At 44.8% G+C, this 23,134-nt stretch overlaps 1 protein-coding gene across 4 annotated transcripts in view; it reads left to right on the top strand.

Annotated features, from left to right (window-relative positions):
- The window catches only part of atp1b3a (ATPase Na+/K+ transporting subunit beta 3a), a 44,831-nt gene that overhangs the window by 18,776 nt on the left and 2,921 nt on the right, over positions 1 to 23,134 (top strand). For all 4 annotated transcript variants that reach the window (XM_085989898.1, XM_085989899.1, XM_085989901.1 and 1 more), the window contains 3 exons: positions 4,591 to 4,698; positions 4,781 to 4,974; positions 5,060 to 5,116. In XM_085989898.1, coding sequence (XP_085846024.1) covers positions 4,591 to 4,698; positions 4,781 to 4,974; positions 5,060 to 5,116 — 359 coding nt within the window. The remainder of the gene's footprint in view (positions 1 to 4,590; positions 4,699 to 4,780; positions 4,975 to 5,059; positions 5,117 to 23,134) is intronic.

Raw genomic sequence — 23,134 nt, 5'->3', positions numbered from 1 at the left:
ATCAGGCTATTTAACCCTTCTACTGAAGTAACGGTTTCCACATTCTTCTGTTCACCTTGACGTGATTCAACGTACTTTTGGCATCCTTGTAAAATTTGTGTTGCCACCTCAGCTATCTCCGTGACTTTTGAGAGCTCCGAACTCGTTCCCCCTGAAGATTGAAGCTCGTGTTCAGATTGTTCCCCTTGCAGAGTCTTGTCCTTCAGCATATGAAGGAGTTGGCTGACCGTTAACTCTTCCCTGGGAACACGGTGGGTCAGAGTCTTCTCCATTTCCTCCACCTCTTTCTCCAATACTTCCACCTTACGTTCCTCTTGAACTTTGGCTTTCAGCGCTCGGAAAAGTTGCGCCCTGATGCTCTCTAGTTCATGTTCAGGGACCATTCTTACAGTGTCCTGTTCTTCCACTGAAAGGATTCCCAGTTGAATCTGTTCTTCAAGTTGTTGAACCTCGGTCATTGCCGCCTCATATTTGTCTTGGGTGTCCTTCAATGTTTTTATAAGTTCTTGGACATCCTGTCTTTCATGCTCTGCCATGATTTTCACCTCTAATTTCTCATCTATGGATGGATCTCCTACCGATGAGTCTGTCTTGGCCTTGAGCTCATCAAGAATTTCCTGCAGCCTTTGGACTTCTTGCTCATGTTCAACCTTTAGTTGTTCATATGCTTCTACTGAAACTAGCTTTTCGGAGGCTGCCGAGTTAACCCCCTCCAGAATTGTAGCCTGGGCCTGTTCATACTGTTCTTTCAACTTCTCACACTCTGCTTGTAAGGAGTCGTAGAGAAGAACTGGAATAAAATCCTGGCTCCCTGAAGATTCCTCTTCCTTTGGTTCATTCTGTAAATATTCTAGTTCCTGAACAGCATCAGGGGAATGCGATTGGTATTTGACCACGATGGCTCTATGGTCGCTCTCTGCTTGAGCTAGCTGTCTCTGTAGTCTTTCCAGGTTCTCCCATTCGGTGTCCCAGAACCTTTCCATATTTTTCATCTCTTGTACGAGACGGTCACTCAACTGTTCTAATTGTTGTCGTACTTTGACATAAGTTTGCGTCCGAGCTCGGTGTTCTTCCGTCATGGATGAATCCTTTGCTTGAACAGGCTCAGAATTCTCTGTCAACCTGGAGTTCTGCTCTGCAGCTTTATTCTTCTTGGTACCATAAGTCCTTCTGCATGTCTTCGTTTTCTTTCCCATCGTCGGTAAGTCCCTTTTAGCCTTGTCTTCCATATTCGACTTGGTCTTATCATCATCCATTTCAGAATCTGAGCTAATAGCTTGCACCGAGTCCTCCCTCATTATGGCTTTTAGGTAATGCCATTCCGTGTCTATTTTCTTAATCCACTCCCGTCCTAGAAGTGGTGGTCCTCCCTCAGGTAATACGTACAAGTTCATTCTTGGATGTTCTTTACCCCTATCTCTCACCTTGACTCTTATTTTCCCCACGGGGTATACGTTATGCCCCGTGTATGTCTGTAATACGAACTTGGTATTTCTTAAAGGTATGTGAGAGAATAGCCGGTGGTAGTCCCTTCGGTTGATGACTGATAGAGCTAATCCAGTGTCCAGCTCCATTCTTACTTGGACTCCAGCTATTTTTAGTATGACCCAGATGGCCTGTAGATCCGTTTCTTTACCCACATTGTGGATTCTCAGCCTACCCAGCTCCTGGTTGTTTGGGTCTGAGTCTGAATTCTGTTCGTCTGAACTCTTCTCAGCCACCTTGTGTACCTTGTTGTACTTTTCTTGTGGTGGCTTCCTTTGATTATTGGTCTTTTTCCCGGACCGGCATACCTTCGTGATGTGACCCAGTTTGCCACATTTCCTACACTCTTGGTTCTTAAACCAGCATTGATTCTGGTCATGCGTGGTCTTCCCACAACGGTAGCATTTTGTTGTGCTTGAAGTAATTTGGTCCACCCCAAGTGCCGCCGCCTTTAGTTGCATTTCCGCCGTTCCTTTCGCTGCGGCTTCGTGCGATGCAGCTATAAGGACAGCCCTGTCCAGTGTGAGGTCGTTCTCTTCCAGTAGTCGCTTCTGCGTCCCTTCTTTGGACAATCTGCATACGAACTTGTCCCGCAGCGCTTCTGTCAGATTCCCTCCGAACTGGCAGTATTTCGCTAGCCTACGCAGTTCGACCAAGTATTCCGCATTGCTTTCGTCTTTCTTCTGCGTTCTTGCGTAGAATTTGAATTGTTCAGCCAGCATCAGCGGTGTGGGGTTCAAATGGTCCTTCAGCACAGCCACAATCTCTTCGAAGGTCTGATCCGCTGGTTTATTTGGTGCTATTAGATGCTTCAAGAGCCCGTATGTTTTTGCCCCCATCGAGTTTAGCAATGTTATCGCCTTGTCGTCTTCCTCTATTTTGTTGGCTTCGCAATAGATCTCTATGCGTTCCACGTACGTGGCCCAGTCTTCTATTTCCGAATTAAAGTCGTTAATATTCCCTCGCTTAGGCATATTTCTTCCCATGGGAGCAGCACCAGTATTTCTTTAAGTATTCTTATTTATTTGTTTGTTTCTAAGATGGCGGTTTTCCCGCGAAATCGGCGGTTTCCCGCTCTTTCCTTCTCTCCCTGTCCACTTCAATGGCGGTATGTCAATCAAGATGGCGGTTTTCCCGCGAAAATGGCGGTTTCCCGCTCTTCCTTTCTCGCCCCGCCCACTTCAATGGCGGTTTCCCGCTTCTGGCGTCTTCTCCGCCTAATGGCGGCTTCCCGCGTTTCTTCCCGGTGGAAGGGGTACGCTTCCCCCACAGCGGACAGGTTCAGCCGCTGGCTGGCTTCCGCACAGCTCCCCTTACTCGGCTATGTCTTTTCCTCCCGCCCGCATGGCCCAACCGGCGCTGGGTACACCGTTGGTGGAGAACAGTTCAGCCGCTGGACTGGCTCTCGCGCAGTCTCTCACCCCGTTTTCGGCTGTGTCTCTCACCCACTCCCGCACGTTCGGTTTTGCCGGCTCTGAGTACCCCGTTGATGGAGAACAGCTCAGCCGCTGGACTGGCTCCTCGCAGTCTCTCTCTCCGCACCCGGCTCTCACCCGCACGATTCCCGTTCGCCTCCCCAGCCCTCTCGCAGACCGGTGTTTCCCTCCCCGGCTGCGGCTGGGTTTCTCTTCCCGCGCCTACTCGCAGGCTCAGCGCTTCGTGGCTGCCCGGATTTTTCCCGCCGATCGCGGTCTGGCTGTCACCCGACGCCGTTGGACCCGACTTTTGGCCGGCACAGCTCCCCCTCGACCGAGGTCGAGTGCTCTGCCCTTATCCTCCGGATACTTCTACACCTTCCCCTACTCACAGTCTCTTCGGCCGCCTTGTTCCCTGCTGATCGGCTCACTCCGCACCGTGGTAGAAGGGTAGTCAGTGCCTGCTGCTAATGGAAGCTTTTGTTGCTAAAGTCTTCCACCTTTCTCCTGCTGCAGCCTCGTGTTTTCTTCCAGCAGCACGACGAGGGCGGTTGCCTCTCTTCGACGCTCTTCTTGCTTTGGTAATCTTGCCGCAGGGTACGATCGGACTCGTCGCCACTGTAAAGTCTGTGGGTTGTGCAGTTAATAAATACACAGACTTCAGAAGTAACAAACAAACAGGTCTTTACTATTCGAAGGTCCGGGCGAATCTGCCCAATAACTCCTGGCACAACACTTATATACTGGTGTGGTCACTATCGGTATTAAAGTATACAGAAGCCAAACAAATAGTGCCACACCTAAAGTAGTTCCCTTAAAGGTGAACGGTTACATTCAATAGTTCCCTTAAAGATAGACGGGTACATACACTACAATATATATATATATAGATATATAAATTATAGAACATGCTTAACTGTTTTATATTTCATAATGCAAGTGATTATTGTTAATTGTCACTAGTTGAGTGAATGTGTTTGCTCCAAAAGTAGATTGGAATGTTTTAAAACTTTTAGCAAGACTCTGATTTTTACCTAATATTTTGTTGAACAAAGAATTGGGATTGCAATTGGTGAGGCTGGACTGTCAGCAGGATGTGGGGAAGGTGACCTGATTTGAAAGTGTGAAACTTAAAGGGTCAACACCACTGAAAGTGAATCCCCTGCTTGTGGATGGAGAATTTGTGTAGGGGCTGAACTTCAAAGAATGGCAGGGATCTACTTGGTGTAGGCAAATTAACTTTATTCCAGACCAGTGGAAACATTTTGGATATCCGTACTGGTGCTTACTCATAATAACCTCTTTTAACTGTAAACTACAAACGCTGGACAATACATGCACACGCACAATCATTGTGTGTACGTGTACTAAAATATGTATTTGAAGATTATCCCAGCCTGCATGTGCCTGCTTTCTGCATTTTTCTGGAATAATCATTTTCACAATATTGATGTATTTCTTTTACAAAGTGTGTATGTACCAGTGGGTTTGCAGTGCAGGACTTTGTCTGTTAATGTAGTAGACCATGAATCTTCATTTGGCTAAACCGTAAGGATTTGTGAAACACATTGGGTCAAACGTTTGCCTAGAATGGAAGAAAGGAATGTAGCTGGATATTTAAAACATTTTTAATATGTTCTTTAATGTCCAAATAGATATACTTATTGCAATCTGTTTCCTTTATTTGTAGGTCTTATGATTAGACCAAAAGTAGGATCTGCCCTGGAAATTGTATTTAACAAATCTGATGCTAATTCTTATGAAAAATATGTAGCTGCTCTTGATGGCTTTCTAAAACGTGAGTATTGATTAATTTGAATATTTTCCAGTGTTCTTTGCGTGCTTAATTCATTCCTGTTGAAATACATTTTTTTTAATAGCTTACGATGATTTGATGCAAGCACAAAAAAATATTCTTTGTCACCCTGGCGAATACCTCACGCAGCCTGCAAGTATATTGGTGAAAAAGGCATGTCAGTTTAACCGCACAATGCTTGGTGACTGTTCTGGAGCAAACAATGACACTTTTGGCTATAATGAGGGAAAACCATGTGTCCTTGTTAAAATGAATAGAGTAAGTATTCCTCAGGAAATATCTGTTTGAAAATGCTCTAACTTGCTGGTTTTGAAACTAAATCTTACGATTTCCCCCCCCCTAGATAATTGGATTAAAGGCTGGTGCAGGAAACAATCCTCTTGTAAATTGTTCATCCAAGGTTAGTTATACACCACTTTTCTGAATTGGATTCTGTTTTTGCCAAATATTTTCTTAATTGTAGGTGATTCTTTTTAGGACTTGGCTAAATGCAGTGGTTCTCTCTCATCCACCACCCTGCCCCGCCCCCCTCAAATCCAGTCAAATCATCATCAACTTTTTATAGGACTAAATGTATGAAAGGAACTTTCAGATCTTAAACTTTACCTGTGTTAGCAACACTAGTCGACCAAATTGAGCAGCTGGCATTGCCGCTGTGCAGAAAAGTAGCGGTGATGACAAGAGGAAATGTTATCTTAGTTTCTGAAAATATCCCACAAACCTGTCAGATCTCTGCAAAATTGCCATTTTTATAAATAATTTTGCTCTTCTAACCATACTTTCCATGATCTATTATTAACCCTTCTTCCTATTTTTAAAAAAAAATTTCACTTTTTATTTTTTAGCTTTTTTAATTTATGTTCTTCCTTTCTGATCTGCCTGACCCAAAGCTCCCCTCCCCTCCTAGCATGACCACAAGCTGAAGACTGTTCAGTCTCTGCATTGTCGAGGACCAGACGCAGCCGCTGCTCTGCAGTCTTCCCTTCAGTCCTGAAATGGTTTGTGTTTACAATATTGTTGTATTTGGCTATTTATATATTGATTTTATAGGAATTCAAATTTATTGCTAATTTATGTATGATTTAATATTCTATTGGTTGTTTTGACTAAATTTATAACGAAATCTTTGATCCACTGGATATAATTATAAATTGAAATATTAGGTATTTATAGAATTATAATGAGGTATTAATTAATTTCATATTTGGGTGTTTATATAATGGAATAAAATATCTTCGATATTTATATATAACTAAAGATTTTTCTTTTCTATAGTTGTCCATTATGTCCCGCAGATCTGCTTTAATCCATCCTAACTATTTGACCATTAATGCAGTATTGCTTATGTGGTTATCAGTCTGTGCACTCCTGGTCAAACTATTGCTCTGTAGTTGAGTGCCAGTTTCCCAATTCCTCTGAGCCCAAGCTTGATCCCCAAGTACCAGCTCCCACACTCCACCCCTGACCTACCTACTCATCGCACACCCGATATGCTTTAGGTCCCACGACCAAAGAGTCAAGATACTTTCTGCGGTTATCAAAGATTTCGAGCTCCCGAGTCTGCCTCCAGGTCTCCGTGACAGGTGAGAGTAAAAGGAAAGTGGGAGAAGTACAGAAAGGGTGCAGAAGCATGTAAGATACCAGAACCCAGAGAAAGGCCAGTAGAGACTTCTTTAATGAAAGGCAGTATATGAGAGGCAAACAGGGTAAGAGATATACAGGAAAGGAGATAGAATTGAGGAGAGACTTGCATTAAGAGTGAGAAACACTTGTAGAGCTGGAGATGACCAGAGTGTTTGAGGGATCAGAAAAAGAAAGACAGTGGAAGACCAATAAATGCAAAGAATTAAAGTGGGAGACACAGGGAGAGACACTTTGTCACCCTATAAGGAATACCATGGGAGATCAGATGGTAAGTAAAATTATGTCTCACCATTAAGAATGATTGAAATGGTGTCTAATTTTCAAAGTACAAGTGTGTTTTTTCCTACATGGGTTAACTATACGGTTTTCTTTCTATTATCCTACTCCAACCCCCCCCCCCCCCCCCAACCAAAGAAAACCTTGTTTAGGTCTCTTGGCCATCGCCCTTGTGTGATTCAGCTAATTCTGTGCTTGAGGGGGTGGTCAATAGCTCAAAGTGCATTTTCTACCTGTTTCCCTCCAGGTCAGAAACTGCTCAGAACTCATTCATCATCCAATAATAAAAACAGAAAATGCTGGAGATACTTAGCCGGCCAGGCAGCATCTGCGGAGAGAGAAACAGAGTTAACAGTTCAGGTCCATGGTTTTAAGCAAGTAGAGGCAGGGAAGGGGGTGGGGGAGGAGGGAAGAACAATGATAGGGTGAAAGGCAGGAGTGATTAAATGACAAAAAGGATGATGGTGCAAGGCAAAAAGGGGTGGTGATGGGACAAATAAACAAAAAGATTGGTCTAGAGGAGCTGTAAATGGCAACAGTAGAACCATTACTAACACCTGCAGTCCGAAAAAATCGGAGCAGTGGTTATCGGTCATCATCCACCCAGAATCTCGGCTTCCTTATTCTCCAACTGGGGAAAGTATTTTGGCCACCACCTTCAAGATACTTTGGGGTCGATTTTCAGTGTGCCGTGAGGCGGGCTTTTAGGCGTGCGGGGGGCAAAAATCCCAAATTCGGGGGTCCCGACACCATCCCGCCCAAAACCCGCCTCCACGTAAGTTTCAAAGGAGGCGGGTACCCGCCCCGCACTGGGACCCGCCGACCCGAGGCGGGAAGGGATTAGTGCCAATTAACTGCCTGTTAACAGGTAGTTAACAGGCAGTTTTTGGCCTAATCCCTATTTTGAGGGGTGTCGTGTGGGATTCCCGACGGCTCCAAACCTCGCCAGGTTAGAGCAGGCGGGCCGTCAGGTTGAAGGACTTGGAGGGGTCGAGCTGTCGGTGTTCAGGTGAGTGATGGGTGCATGAGTGCAAAGGTAAGTGTGTTTGGTGTGTCTGAAGTGTGTAAAGAAGTTTAAATTACCTGTACTTACCTTTACAGCCTTCCTTCCTCTAGGCTTCGGGAGTCCATCATTCAGCCAGGCTTCGGGAGTCCATCATTCAGCCGGCACTGAAAGCAGAATGGCCGCGAGCTGTCAAAAGTGACAGCCTTCAGCTTTCAGTGCCGGCGAGATTTCTAACTGAGTCTGTGGAGAAGGACTCAGGTTAGAAGTCAAACTGTCAGTGTTTGACAGCTTCAAACAGCTGTGAAACACTGATATTTCATCTGTCAAGACGTCTTGACAGATGAAATTGCAGTCTGTGACGTCACCTGTTGCCAGGAGGCCCTTAATTTGCCTGCTGAGCCCGCTGGGCAGGCTCAACAAGGTCAATCAAGGGAAAATCACGTGGATTGGCCGCATCTCGATGGAGGCGGGACTAAAACCCGAAAGTTGTAGTCACGCCTCCTTCCCGACTGCTGAATGAAAATCGACCCCTTTTGTGTTGAAAAAATTTACTTGGAATATATTATTTTATACCATGTGAGTTACAGAACTAGGGTGCACTTTTCATCCACAACTTGATAAAATTCTCTTGAGAAGGAATATCTAAATTGAGTAGTTTCTGTACTAAGTATCCCCAATGCTTTTATTTTTTTTTAATTAATTTTTTAAGTCACATTTTCTGAACCAAAAGCTGACCGGACATTTCAGGTCTGCTTCTCAAAGTTGGTCCAGTGACTTCCCTTGTGAGCTGCCTGGATCTCACAGTGCTTGGATTTCATGGAAGATATTATTTTGGATTTGGTACTGCAGTGTGCGCTGACTCAACCATTCCAGGGACCTCCATTACATGCACCTCAGAGTGCTCCATTTACTACAGTGAGGGCAGGCAGTTTAGGCCAAAGCTGCTGGACATTGGAAAAAATGCCAGCAGCAACATTTATAGCAATAGCAGCCAGTAGTACTTTTTCTGAAGTCCACCTGCTCCAGGTTAGTCCAAACTGCTGGTCCCCATTGAGTGGAGCATCTCCATTACGCATGCAATATAAAATTCTTAACAGGACTAGACAGACTAGATGCAGGAAGGATGTTCCTGATGGTCGGGGAGTCCAGAACCAGGGGTCACAGTCTAAGGATAAGGGGTAAGCCATTTAGGACAGAGATGAGGAGGAATTTCTTCACCCAGAGAGTGGTGAACCTGTGGAATTCTCTACCGCAGAAGGCGGTGGAGGCCAATTCATTAAATATATTCAAGAAGGAGTTGGATATATTTCTTAAGGCTAAAGGGATCAAGGGATATGTGGAGAAGGCAGGGACAGGGTACTGAATTTGGATGATCAGCCATGATCTCATTGAATGGCGGAGCAGACTCGAGGGGCCGAATGGCCTACTCCTGCTCCTATTCTTCTATGTTTCTATGTTTATGTTTTTAACCCCTCCAAATAACTGACATCGCTGGAGTCGCCGAGGAGGAAAGGAGAGCTGAAATAGTGGGCTAGGAATTGCGGTCGGAGGCGTACCTCCGGAGTAGGCCTCCGGCCCGCAAAAGAATGATAAAACTACCTGCTGGTGGCGAGGCTGCAAAAGCTTGCGGTCTCGGGCCTCGAGGCGGAGGGCAGCGTAATGGCCCACAGATCCCAGGTGGTGTGGAAGTGTACCTGAGATCACGTGGGCCTGGTCCTCCAATCACAAAGCAGCATTCCATTTTAATTATTTACAAAGGGAATCCCCTAATGAGATGCAATGGAATCCCAAAATCTAATAATTATACAGTTTACAGAATTGGAATTTTATTTGTAATTACAGGTACAGTACCTTCATTCCACCAACCTCTCTAAAAATTTAATTTTTTGATAATTTTATACATCATTAAAACTGTAATCCGGGCCAATATTTGCATTAACTCATTTCATACAGTGTATGTGTATAATTTACGATATGAAAATGTTTAATTAATGGCTTAGATATCCCCTTATGCTGATGCAAACAGGCCTTGTGCGTACGTTGACAGGCCACAAGTTCTGGATTTTGCGCATGTGGAAATCCTGAACTTGCGGTGGATTTCAAAGGGAGTACAACGGCATACTCAGAGTACGCTGTCATACGCATCGCAATTTCAGGATCAATATGTTTCCGTGAGGGAGCAGATTCGATATTTTAGAATTTTCTTGCTATATTTATGTAAGACCACGTTGGGGCAGTAGTATGAAAAGAAAATGCCTTTATCACCCTTCCCTTCCCATAAGTCGAGGAATTAGTGCAATGTAGGAAGCTAATGTAAAATTGTAAAGAATAGAAATTAACTGTGTATAATCCAATTTCTAAGAATTGTAATGCTACGGTTTGGAAATAAAAATATCCTATAATTTGAAGCTTGGATGGGTTTGTCAAAAGTCTGAGGCTAGAAATTCAGCTTGCATATAAAAAAAAAAGTCATCCAGAAAGTGAGGGGTGGGAGAGAACACCAATACATCGTCAATTTGATATTTTGGTGCCACAGTGTAGTCCAACAGGGATGTACTCATTTCAGTTCCCCGTTGCATATAAGGCCGAGACTGATATGGCAGTAGTTTATTCTGTTGCTAGGCACTCGGAAGATTTCTTGTTTTTACGATGATTCTTCCATAATTAACTTGCATTCTTGGTAGTTTACTGTCCTCTTCAAATCTTCGTGTAGAGAATTGCATTTTCACCTTTTGTATAGTTATCGGATTGACTGATTTTTTTGGAATTATTTTTCTGTTCCATAACACTATGTCAAGGCTTGGTTTCAAGGCTGGTGCATCCTGCCATAGGTTCTTGCTGCTCATCAGCTTGACTTCCTAGCACCAGTCAGTTCTAACAAATTTCAGATATGTACAGCATGCTCCAAATTTCAACTGATCTCATTTTAACAGCTTGGCTGGAAAATTATCTTGGAGAGAAGGATGGCACTGCTCAATACTTTCCTTGAATCAGTGCAGCCCTTGTGGTGATGGTGTTAGGTAGGGAATTCCAGGATATCACCCAGCGATGATGAAGGAATGGCAATATATGTCCATTTCAGGAGGGGAACTTTAAAGTAATAGTGTCCACACAATATCTCTGCTCTTGACCTTATCGGTCTTGGAGGTTGTCGGAGAGATGCTATCACTAAACCACGGTCTCGGTCAGATAGCTAGGGTACTCCAAGGTATGGCTCAAAGTCACTGGCTGTTTGTGTTCTGAGTGGTATAAAGATGTTTTGGGAGGGTGTCTCCAAGTGCTTGCTGTAAAACCTTGGTTTACAAGTGGAGCTTGTGCTGTAGTGTGAGTCTCCTCATTTATAGAGGCCAGAGAGTCCACTGGGTCTGAGGGATCTTATTCCATAAGTTCACGGAATACCTCAACTCCAGCCAGGGCCAGCATTCAGCGCAACACTGATAAGCTCTTCTGCTTTTAGTCTGGACCCGTTTTTTGGGCCCAAACTCGGTGCGGCACGTGCCCAAAGCAAAAGCCCCGAGGATCAATAGAAATTGTCGTTGGGCCTCACCTGCATACTCTGGGTGAGCTGCTGGCACTGGTTATGCCTCCACAGGCAGCTTGCCCCACGTGCGATACCAATATCAGTCTACCTACCTCACCAGTGGGTAAGTCCCATAAGGGAGTTGGGGTAGGGGAGTACTCCCGCGCCTTCTAGCTCCATAGAAATGTACATTGGAGAATACACTGTTTTATAATGACGGGATTATTATACAATATAATGGACAATGTATTGTATAACGAGAGAAAGGTTTGTCTCAGTAGCCGTTTCTTCAATGACCTACAATTGCTAAACTTTGAGCAAAGATGTCTGCTGCTATAGTGGCAATAGCAGCCCCATGGCTGTAAAGTGGCACATCTCAAGATCAATTAGAGGCAAATTGGTGTTATTTAAGGACGTTTATCTTCAGATAGGGAACGACTTGTAAATCTCTGGCTCCTTCCTTAGCAGGCTTTTTAAAACACATATTTTGCAAAAATTCAGTTGTGATGTATTGTTTATGGAATGGTATTTGAAACGGTCGGATATAGATCTGGCACTTTCGGGTGTGATGGATGAAAGACATTTAAGGGTGGATTTTCCATGTCCTCCCATAAGCAGTGCCTGCGATTTTCCAATATGCGCTGATGGTGGGTGAGGTGCCTCATTACAGGCAAGTACTCAAACTCTCTCTTTCATGTAGAAATTCTGTCCCCCTAGCATAGTTAGGCTCAGTAACTACTCCGTCAGTTCCCACAGTCTTACCTATTCTTTGTCTCAAGTGTACTGATGAGGTTCTTTAATCTTGTGACCTACAGTTGCTGAACTTTGAGCAGCACAATTGCTTATATTTGGGAACTGGAATTTTATTTATAAAATTTGAGTTTATATTTACTGAATGTAGCATTGAATCATTGTTTTATTTTTGTTTTCTGTAATTCATATTCATTTTATTTTACTTTCATGCTGCAAACTTGCAACCGAGTAAATTTCTTGGTAAGATGCAAGCATTGTATACATTCAGGGGTCTAAAATTCAGTGAAAATGTTAATGTTGCTTTGAAAGCTGCAACAAATGCAGGTCAAGCATTCCATATACCCAACTTTCAAAACAACATATTTCATTCAGCATGTTTTGATTTTCTTTGTGTGGCACCGTTATCGTATGCTGTAACAGTGAAATTGTTCAGTTTAGCAAATGCAAGCAAATGTTCTGGATTAAAATTCTGCTTGAATTATGAAGGTACATGATGAGGCAACAGAACAGTTTTGCAAATTTTCACATTATTTAAAACATTCTTATGGTCTGAATGGTTTGATGTTTTATGATTTTCTGTGTAAATCTCTACAAATTTAAAGCCACAAAGTTAAATTGGCACAAGTAACCTAATTCTACCTACACAATCTCAAAATTGTATAACTCTTTCCTTCCCTCAACACTGACTCCTGTTTTCTTGCACTCATTTGGAGACATCCTGGAATGCTTTGCAGAGCAGTGGACATTGGGTGCGTATGGAGTAGAAAGCGGAAAAGACAAAAGCATTGTCAAAGAGAAGGGCCTTTAGAAGGCTTTTGAGGCAGGTGGGGTGTGGTGGCTGTTGATGGAGTGGAGGAAATGACAAATGTGTAGGCCTATGTTAGATGGGTAGAGAGTGCATTAGGGTATACAAGGCTGAACGAGATTGTGGAGGTAGGGAGGAGTGACGCACAAGACGAGAAGCCTAATCAATTATCTGGGGCACAGGGAGCCAGTGAAACTTGGCAAGGATGGGGTAATAGAGATGTGGGTGAGAATGCAAGCTGGATGAGCTGTAGTTTAAAGAGAGGAATCTCTGGCCCAAGACCGCACAAAGTGGAGGAGAAGCATCCGGGAAGGCGCCGAACACCTCGAGTCTCTTCGCCGGGAGCAAGCGGAAGCCAAGCACAAGCAGTGCAAGGAGCACACGTCAACCCAAGCACCCCACCCACCCGCCCGCCCCTTCAACCACCGTCTGCCCCAACTGTGACAGAGACTGTAGGTCCTGCATTGGACTAATCAGCCACCTGCAAACTCATTTTTAATGTGGAAGCAAGACATCCTCGATCCCGAGGGACTGCCTAAGAAGAAGAGAAGAAAGAGAGGGAAGTGACGAGGCCATAAGTGTTTGTGGGAGCCAAAAAGCTTTGGCTCATCCGGGATGTAGCTGGTGGGAGTTGTGGCTCATTCGGGCCTTGTTGTTGGATCCGCATTTGGAGAGTGTAGCAACAAGCCTGAGGCCAGTGGAATGAGCTGGGTGTCATTACCATACATGAAAGCCATTGGAGGCATTGCATAGGTAGGAATGGTACCATGTGCAAGCAGTGCTGTAGAATGTGGACAAGAGATTTTTGAGGAGGATCGAATGGTTGATGGTGTTCTAAGTCAGCAGAGAGATGGGATCATAACTGTAAAGCAACAAAGCATTCCAGCACTATAGTCTACATTTTGGCAGTGCCAAAACGTACTTTACTTGATTTATCTCCTCTTCTGTTTTCAATCTTGGCTGTTTCCTGCAATATGGATCTTTTCCTCCTGCTAAAGTTTCTCCAAAAAAAAAGCTTGATCAGCCAATCTGACTGTTGGAACCTAAAGGGATTGATGCAGCACTGGAGGCAAGTGATTTTTCTCCATTTGGCTTCAGATAAGACTTCTAAACAATGCTCTAATGGGTGGGGAGATCTCAGGTGGACAGGCAGTGGGAAGATTTCTGGTGATTTGTGCCGGTAAGTTGCATTGTTGTGTAGCTAGTTAAACTTCAATAGTACTATGATGCACACCTTGGGATTCCCGAAGCTTTGCTCTTGTCGGCCTGGGCCTAAGTTTCCTGGGCTTGGGTAAGCAGAGTGTGTCTTTATCGGTAAGTGTGCCTACACATTATCAGGCAAACAAACTTAGCGGATTTTTCAGTTTGGTGTGGAGACATTAGGCACGGTCATTGGGTTTCTGTGCATGTTCGAGCCTCAAGTAACACAATAAGACTAATTTTCAGAATGATTAGCAATCTTCATAAGGTAATCTCCAATAATGGAAGTTTTTCAAATAATATACATAGTGACTTAATATTTAATCTTGATTTACCATTGCAATGATGATGTGAAGCTAGAATTTGGACAGTGAAGAGTTAATTTAGGTTACCATATTACTTTTTACTGACTTTCAGGAGGAAAAAACTACCCAAGTCAGAATTTTTTTTTTGGATTAGCAAACCAGGCCAAGGTAGTGTGCAGTGGATAACAAGTGAATACCTGTATATAATAAATGCTTATAAAAGGGTTCAGTAACTGGTCCAATCTACAAGCCTGAGATAACAGACATTTAGTGAAGTTTTATCTGATATCTTTTTAAGTTCACTAAATTCAGGAGAGATTCCTGAGGATTGCAAAGTGATCAACTTCATTCATTACTAAAGAGTCAATGGACAAATCTAGATGCAGACAGTAACTTTAACAATTGTAGAATAAGGGATCTAATGGGTGACCACTTGGGGGAGAAAAAGTTTGTTTACGAAGATGAGGATTTTATGTACTTATATTTTCAAAAGCTTTTGACAACATTCCACATTGAAGATCAAGGGGTGAGGTAAAGAATTGCAAAATACAGGTGAAGTATGTCGCTCCATAATTGGATTAGTAAGTGGGAGATAAGGTGTTGGTTATATTGCATCTGGAGTATGTGTGCGCATTTGTGGTCACCTAATCCGATGAACAATATTATTGCCCTTGAAAGGGTAAAGAGGTGAGCAAAATTATTCTGATTATTAAACATTTCTTAGGTGGAAACATCAAAGTAGGACTTATTTTCTTAGAAATGAGACTTTGAGGTGACCTAATTGAAGTTTTCAAGGTCAGGAAGGGGATGGATAAAGGCGTGCAGAGAAAAATATTGTTCACGGTACGGGCTGTGTTCCGAGAAGTATCTTGTGCTATAATGCAGAGAAAAGCTCGTTTTCTTCTGTAATTTTCCCCTACATGGCATTTCTGATGGATGAGAGAAGGCATCCTTCTTCAGAATCAATCCACACCACCTGGTACTGATTAGAGAACTGTAAAAGGATTAGAAATTGGGGTCGTCACAGTTAATTTCTGCGATTAATGCATTCATCCTTCTGCCGATTAATTTTTTAACGTATGTTAATCGCAGTCTTTGTGCTTATAGGACTTTTTTCTACAAAAATGTGAGCTCTGCTTTTTGAAGTTACTTTAATATTCCTTTGCTCCTGCTGCTTGAGCTGGTCACTCTGAGATTGGTGACTTCCATTTTACATTACTCTCTGTGGGGAGATGCTTGGCCTTGGCTTGGCACTTTCATAACTTTATAACAGATTAGGAACTCAGTAGTTTTGTGGGGGGGGGGTGAAATCACAGTTCAGACCCAATCCTCATTGTCGTGTCCGTCAGTAGTAAGACACAAGACTGCAGGAGAACGGTACAACAGGTGTTTACTCAACGTGGCTCACTCTGGAACTGACTATACAGATTACTACTCAGTGCTATATACAGGTGTGGTCACTGCCGGTACAGGAAAAGTTTTGATATCTAGCACCGACGGGACCAGCGTGTTGCCGATATATCAAAACTGCCGGACATGCAAATGTAACGTTGAAGCATACGGAGATGAAAATCTCCGTATTTGACAACAAACACTGTTGCTCAGCAACAGCTTGTAAACACTCGGCCCGTATCTTGGAAGCGTCTCTGAAGCTGTTGCTAAGCTACAAAGACGCTTTCCAGAGCCTGCCTGTTAAAAGAATGCTAGGAGAAGAAAAAAAAACTAACCAAAACGGCTGCTGATTTCTGCCGTTAGAGCGAGGTTTCCGGCCATACAACCTCCGGGTAAACCAAAGTTTCCTGTACTACAGTATACATGAGCTGTAAAAAGTAGTTCCCCCCTTAAAAGGTATATACATTACAATTCCTCCCCTTTTAGATTAACAGTACCATAACACTCATTTAACAATTAAATATCAAACTAATTACAATTAACACTTTTAACATGCAACATTAGCTGAAAATAGTCTATTTATATATTCAGTCTTTGGGGAGGCCTCCTGATCCTTTCTGGATAGCGCCTTTCCCGAATGTCTCGCTCTTGGTGCGGAGGCGATTCTGGCACCCCGTCGTCGGTTGGGTCATCAGCTTCCGATGCTACTGTTTCTGGGGTAGATGCGACCTGTACGTCGGGTTCCTCACCAGGTACGTATGGGCGAGGCATGGGGTTGACTTGTTCCTGTGACTCTAGGATCTGGTCAGCATGGCGTCTCACGATGTTCTCCCCAACGTCCACTGTGTACATTAGTGGGCCCTGCCGTGTGCATATTGTTCCTGGCTGCCATTTTTCTGTTCGGTAGTCGCGGGCCAAGACTGGTTGCCCTACATTGAAGCTCCTTGTTGGCTTCTCATGGATGTGCTGGAATTGCTTACTCTCAACATCTCTTCGTACGTTTGTTCTGAGCAAATCCAGGCGAGATCTTAACCTTCGGTTAAAGAACATCATGGCCAGGGCCTGGTTGGTGACTGCATGTGTCGCATTCCGGTAGGCGAATAGGAAATTGTCCACCTTATGCTGCAGCGGAATGTTGTCATTGTACATAGCCTTTATTGCCTTCTTAAAGGTTTGTACGAACCTCTCAGCCAATCCATTTGTGGCTGGATGATACGGGGCGGATGTGTAATGCCTTACCCCATTCTTCTTCATAAACCTCCGGAATTCTTCGGACACAAACTGTGGTCCGTTATCGGAGCAAATCTTTTCTGACAAGCCGTTCCTGGCAAAAATGGTCCGTTGGACTGCAATAATTTTCTCCGTGGTGATGGAGGACATTTTGATGACCTCAGGCCATTTCGAGTGCGCATCCACGGCTATTCAAAACATTGAGTCCATGAATGGACCAGCAAAATCAATATGCACCCGTTGCCATGGAGATGAGGGCCACTCCCATGGGTGTAGAGGGGCATGTGGTGGTGCATTTTGGACTTTCTGGCATCCTGAGCAGCTCTTGGTCAGGTCCTCGATTTGTTTATCGATTCCCGGCCACCACACAAAAGCCCTGGCAAGGCTTTTCATTTTTACCCCTCCCAGGTGACCCTCATGAAGCTCATTGAGCACTCTATCCCTTAACTTGGGTGGAATTACCACTCGGGATCCACACATCAAGGTCCCCCGGCACACTGACAGCTGTTCTCTTCTTGTCGAGAATGCTGGCAACAGTGAGTCGCCATGTGCTGGCCATCCCTTCACCGTCAAATCATATACCCGAGACAGTGTCGGGTCATTTCGGGTCTCCTTTTCTATACGAGCGTTAGTTACCGGTAGGTATTCAACGATAGTCGAATGAAATATTTTGACAGGATCCGCTGCTGGTGCTTCCTCCGCAGTAGGCAGTGGCAGGCGTGATAGCCCATCAGCATTTCCATGCTGTTTCGTGCCCTTATATTCAATCTCATAGTGGTGCGCCCCTAGAAAGAGTGACCATCTTTGTAGTCGTTGCGCAGTCATCACCGGAATGCCCTTCTTCGGATTAAAAATGGAGACAAGAGGCTGGTGATCAGTCAGCAAGGTGAATTTCTGCCCGTGCAGATAGTGATTGAACTTTTTCACTCCCCACACTAGGCTGAGGGCCTCCCTGTCAATCTGGGCGTAGTTACGCTCAGCTGGGGTTAGTGATTGTGACGCAAAGGCTATTGGCCTCTCTGAGCCGTCCGAGAATTTGTGCGACAGCACCGCTCCAATGCCGTAGGGTGACGCATCACACGCCAACCGAATTGGTAGTGCTGGGTTGAAATGGGCCAATACCTCTTTCGACGTGATTAGTGTTTTGCTCTTCTGGAAAGCTCGTTTACATTTGTCACTCCACTTCCATGGCACTCCAGTTTGCAGTAGGGTGTTCAGTGGGTGTAGTATTGTAGACAAATTTGGCAAGAACTTATGGTAGTAGTTTACCAGCCCGAGGAACAACCTCAGTTGTGACACGTTTTCCGGTGCTGGAGCCTTGACTACTGCCTCAATCTTTTCTGGGGACTTATGTAACCCCTCTTTATCGATAACGTGGCCACAATACGAGATCTGTTTTTTTAAAAACTCGCATTTGGGGCGGTTAGCTCGGAGCCCATATTCCTTCAATCTAGTGAGCACCTGCTCCAGGTTGGCGAGGTGATCACTGTCATTCTCGCCCGTGACCAGGATGTCGTCCAAATAACACTGGGTCCCTGGGATCCCTTGCAGGACTTGTTCCATTGCCCTTTGCCAAATAGCCGGAGCTGATGCTACCCCGAATACCAGCCGGTTGTATTGGTAGAGACCTTTATGGGTGTTGATTGTGAGGTATTATTTTGATGCTTCTTCTACCTCCATTTGCAGATACGCCTGGGCCAGATCAATCTTAGTGAAGCGTTTCCCTCCAGATAGCGAGGCGAAAATATCTTCAATCCGCGGAAGTGGATATTGCACGGTGTGAAGGACTGGGTTCACTGTTATCTTAAAGTCCCCACAGATGCGAACCTTCCTTGGTTCCCCAGGCGTGCTGCTCAACGACTTTTTCATCACAGGGACGATGGGTGTAGCCCACTCGCTCCAGTCTACCTTGGACAGTACTCCTGAACATTCCAAACTCTCCAGCTCTGCTTCGACGGCTGGGCGGATCGCATAAGGTACCAGTCTGGCCTTAAAAAATTTTGGGCTTGCGTTTTCTTCGATTTTAATTGTTGTCATGCCTTTTAGTGTTCCGAGTCCTTGCTGGAACACTTCTTGCGCGTCGGTTAGGATCTTTGACAGTCGCCCAGGTGTGACGTCGTCATCCTTTTTGGCAGCCACAGTCAGTGCTTGTATGGAATGCCAATCCAGCTGTATTTTCCGGATCCATTCACGTCCCAGTAATGGTGGTCCTCCATCTTGCAATACATACAGGTCTAGTTTTGGTGTTTCCTTACCGTTATATATAACGGTCACCCTTATTTTTCCTTTGGGGTAGACTTTTTGCCCCGTGTACGTCTTCAAAATAATTTTTGTGTCTCTCAAGGTTAAGTGTGAGAATAGCCGTTCGTAGTCCCGTCGGTTTATGACTGTTAGGGCTGATCCTGTGTCCAATTCCATTTTTAACTGGACTCCTGCTATCTTGAGAGTGACCCAAATGGTTCGGTGATCCTCAGTTTTGATCACATTATGTAGTTTCAGACAACTCAGCTCCCTGCTTTCGGAGTCGGTATCATTCTTTTGTTCATCTGAACTATTCTCCGTCACCTTATGTACCTTCTTGTACTTTTCTTTTGGAGATTTCTTATTGCTGGTTTTCTTTCCCGACCTGCAGACTCGTGCTGTGTGTCCTACTTTTCCACACTTTGTCTTTGAACCAGCAATCATTGTGGTCGTGTGTTGTTCTGCCGCAGCGATAGCACTTCTCTGTTCTGTATGACATTTCGTTTGTGCCATATTCTTGCAGTCTCTGTTGTATCTCTGCAGCGCCCCGTGCTGCTGCTTCATATGATACCACAATGCTGAAAGCCTTGTCCAGCGTAAGGTCCTTTTCAGATAAAAGCCGTTTCTGGGTTCCTTCACTTTGAAGCCCACACACAAACTTGTCCCTTAAGGTATCTGCCAGTCCCGTTCCAAACTGGCAGTGTTTCGATAGTTTGCGCAGTTCTGTTAAATATTCAGCATTGCTTTCATCCTTATGCTGGTTCCATTTGTGAAACTTGAATCTTTCTGCTATCAGTGGGGTTTAAATGTTCCTGTAGTATGGTCACTATGTCTCCAAAACACTCTTCCACTGGCTTCGCTGGGGTTACTAGATTTCGTAATAAGCCATACGTCTTTGCACCCATTAAATTTAACAATACCGGCGCTTTTTTGTCATCTGACACCTCATTTGCCTTGCAGTATACCTCTATTCGTTCGACATATGTAGTCCAATCTTCGACTTCATTGTCAAATGCGGTGATACTGCCACTCTTCGGCATTTTGGGTGTGGCTTAAAATGGCATCTCCCGCGCTTTCCTTCCTCCCCCGTTACTGCCAACGCCGCTCTCTGCGGTCCTCGTGGCAATGGCGACGCCCTGTAGGTTTCGCGCGCTTCTCCTGCGCTGTTGCCAACGCCGCTCTCGGCGGTCCTCGTGGCAATGGCGGCACCTCGCAGGTTTCTGCGCGTCTCTCTCCCTCTCGACACTGCTCGGCCCCTGAACACCGGCTGCGCCCTGTGCGCTCTGCCCTCTCTCTCTCCCGTCGACGCTGCTCGGCCCTTTGCTGTGCCGCTCGGTCGGGCTCTAGCCCGCCGCTGTCTGGGAAGGGTCTGCGCACAACCTGTTGCCAGCCCGTTTCGCTGGACCACCGCGACTGGAAAGCCAAGCCTGGCTCTCAACAGCCTCCCCAGCAATTCTCGAATCTCTGCTGGATGACTGGGCGGTTGCCCGTGGTCAACGCCAGTGTCTCTGGCCTTGACCTCCAATCTACAGGTCTCCAAGAACGAATCCCTGGGAGGTGATGCAGAGTTGCAGGTAGGATCGAATTTGCCTCGTCGCCAATGTTGTGTCCGTCAGCAGTAAGACACAAGACTGCAGGAGAACGGTACAACAGGTGTTTACTCAACGTGGCTCACTCTGGAACTGACTGTACAGATTACTACTCAGTGCTATATACAGGTGTGGTCACTGCCGGTACTACAGTATACATGAGCGGTAAAAAGTAGTTCCCCCCCTTAAAGGTATATACATTACACTCAGCACACCATGGTAGTGTGTAATGGTGCACCTTGCCACTCGACGAGAAAAGACTTTAAAAAAAAAAAATCAGACCATACGAATGCACAGCTCATTTGCACAATAATATTTGCACAGGGTAGTTTCAATGCATTATGGTGCTGTGAACTAATACTCTGGTAGGATGTGGATTAGATTTCCTCTGATACCAAAAGTGGCAAACTCCCAGGCTCCACAGTGTTGTCAGAGGGAAGCATCAACTGACCCATAACAACCATCAGTGTTTCAGTTAGCATTCTTCACCTGCTGTTACGGCCTGCTCGTGTTTGCTAACAAAAATCAGCGGGAAGATTTAAACTTCCCGAGGTCCTCCAGAGCAGAGCCAGGGCTCTTCTGTCCATGTGCTAATCTTCAGTGGCCACGTGATCAGCTGGTTTTGACTTGTGAGCATATACATACAATATACTTAGCTAAGTGCTTGTATGAATCCCTCAGTGGGAAAACAGAAATAGATTTTTATGCCGGGTTGATTTTTGGATGATAGCATCAATAATAAACTTGAAAGAGACGGATGGAGTAATTGCATAAAAATAAAACAAAAAAGGTGACTCAACCGTGGCTAACAAGGGAAATTAGGGATAGCATAAGATCCAAGGAGAGGACATATAAATTGGCCAGAAAAAGCAATAATCCTGAGGATTGGGAGCAGTTTAGGAGTCAACAAAGGAGGACAAAGGGATTAATTAAGAAAGGGAAAATAGAATATGAGAGTAAGCTATCAGGGAACATAAAAACTGACTGTAAAAGCTTTTATAGATATGTGAAGAGAAAAAGATTGGTGAAGTCAAGCGTAGGTCCCTTACAGTCAGAATCAGGGGAATTTATAATGGGAAACAAGGAAATGGCATCCAACTAAATACATACTTTGGTTCTGTCTTCACAAAGGAGGACACAAATAACCTCCCAGAGATGTCGGGGAACATAGGGTCTGATGAAAGGGAGGAACTGAAAGAAATCAGTATTTGTAGGGAAATGGTGTTAGGAAAATTGATGGGACTGAAGGCTGATAAATCCCCAGGGCCTGATGGTCTACATCCCAGGGTACTTAAGGAAGTGGCCCTAGAGATAGTAGATGCATTGCTGGTCATCTTCCAGAATTCGATAGACTCTGGAACGGTACCCATGGATTGGAGGGTAGCTAATGTTACCCCACTATTCAAAAAAGGTGGTAGAGAAAAAGCGGGGAATTATAGACCGGTAAGCCTGACATCGGTATTGGGGAAAATGCTGGAGTCTATTATAAAAGATGTAATAGCAGAGCACTTGGAAAGCAGTGACAGGATCGGACAAAGTCAACATGGATTTACAAAAGGTAAATCATGCTTGACTAATCTACTGGAATTTTTTGAGGATGTAACTGGTAAAATAGATAAGGGAGAACCAGTGGATGTGGTGTATTTGGACTTTCAGAAGGCTTTCGATAAGGTCCCACATAAGAGATTAGCGTGCAAAATTAAGGCACATGGGATTGGGGGCAAGGTATTGACTTGGATAGAGAACTGGTTGGCGGACAGAAAGCAAAGAGTTGGAATAAACGGGTCGTTTTCCGAGTGGCAGGCAGTGACTAGTGGGGTACCGCAAGGATCGGTCCTAGGACCCCAGCTGTTCACAATATATATTAATGATCTGGACGAGGGAATTGGATGTAATACCTCCAAATTTGCAGACGACACAAAGCTGGGTGGGAGGGTAAGCTGTGAGGAGGATGTCGTGAAACTCCAGTACGATTTGGACAGGTTGGGTGATTGGGCAGAAACATGGCAAATGCGGATAAATGTGAGGTTATCCACTTTGGTGGCAAAAACAGGAAGGCAGATTATTATTTGAATGGCAATAGATTGGGAGAAGGGGAAGTGCAAAGAGACCTGGGTGTTATTGTGCACCAGTCGCTGAAGGTAAGCATGCAGGTGCAGCAGGCGGTTAAGAAGACAAATGGTATGCTGGCCTTCGTAGCAAGAGGGTTCGAGTACAGGAACAAGGATGTCTTGCTACAGTTGTACAGGGCCTTGGTGAGACCGCACCTTGAGTATTGTGTGCAGTTTTGGTCACCTTAGCTGAGGAAGGACGTTCTTGCCATGGAGGGAGTGCAGCGAAGATTCACCAGGCTGATACCTGGGATGGCAGGAATGACGTATGAGGAGAGATTGTGTCGATTGGGCTTATACTCACTGGAGTTTAGAAGATTGAGAGGGGATCTCATCGAAACCTATA

Source organism: Somniosus microcephalus, chromosome 6, assembly GCF_052327205.1.
Source record: "Somniosus microcephalus isolate GS21.2 chromosome 6, FLI_Smic_1.0, whole genome shotgun sequence".
Classification (NCBI taxonomy): domain Eukaryota; kingdom Metazoa; phylum Chordata; class Chondrichthyes; order Squaliformes; family Somniosidae; genus Somniosus; species Somniosus microcephalus.
The sequence above is the reverse complement of the archived record's forward strand: the minus strand, read 5'-3'. Positions and strand labels throughout refer to the sequence as shown.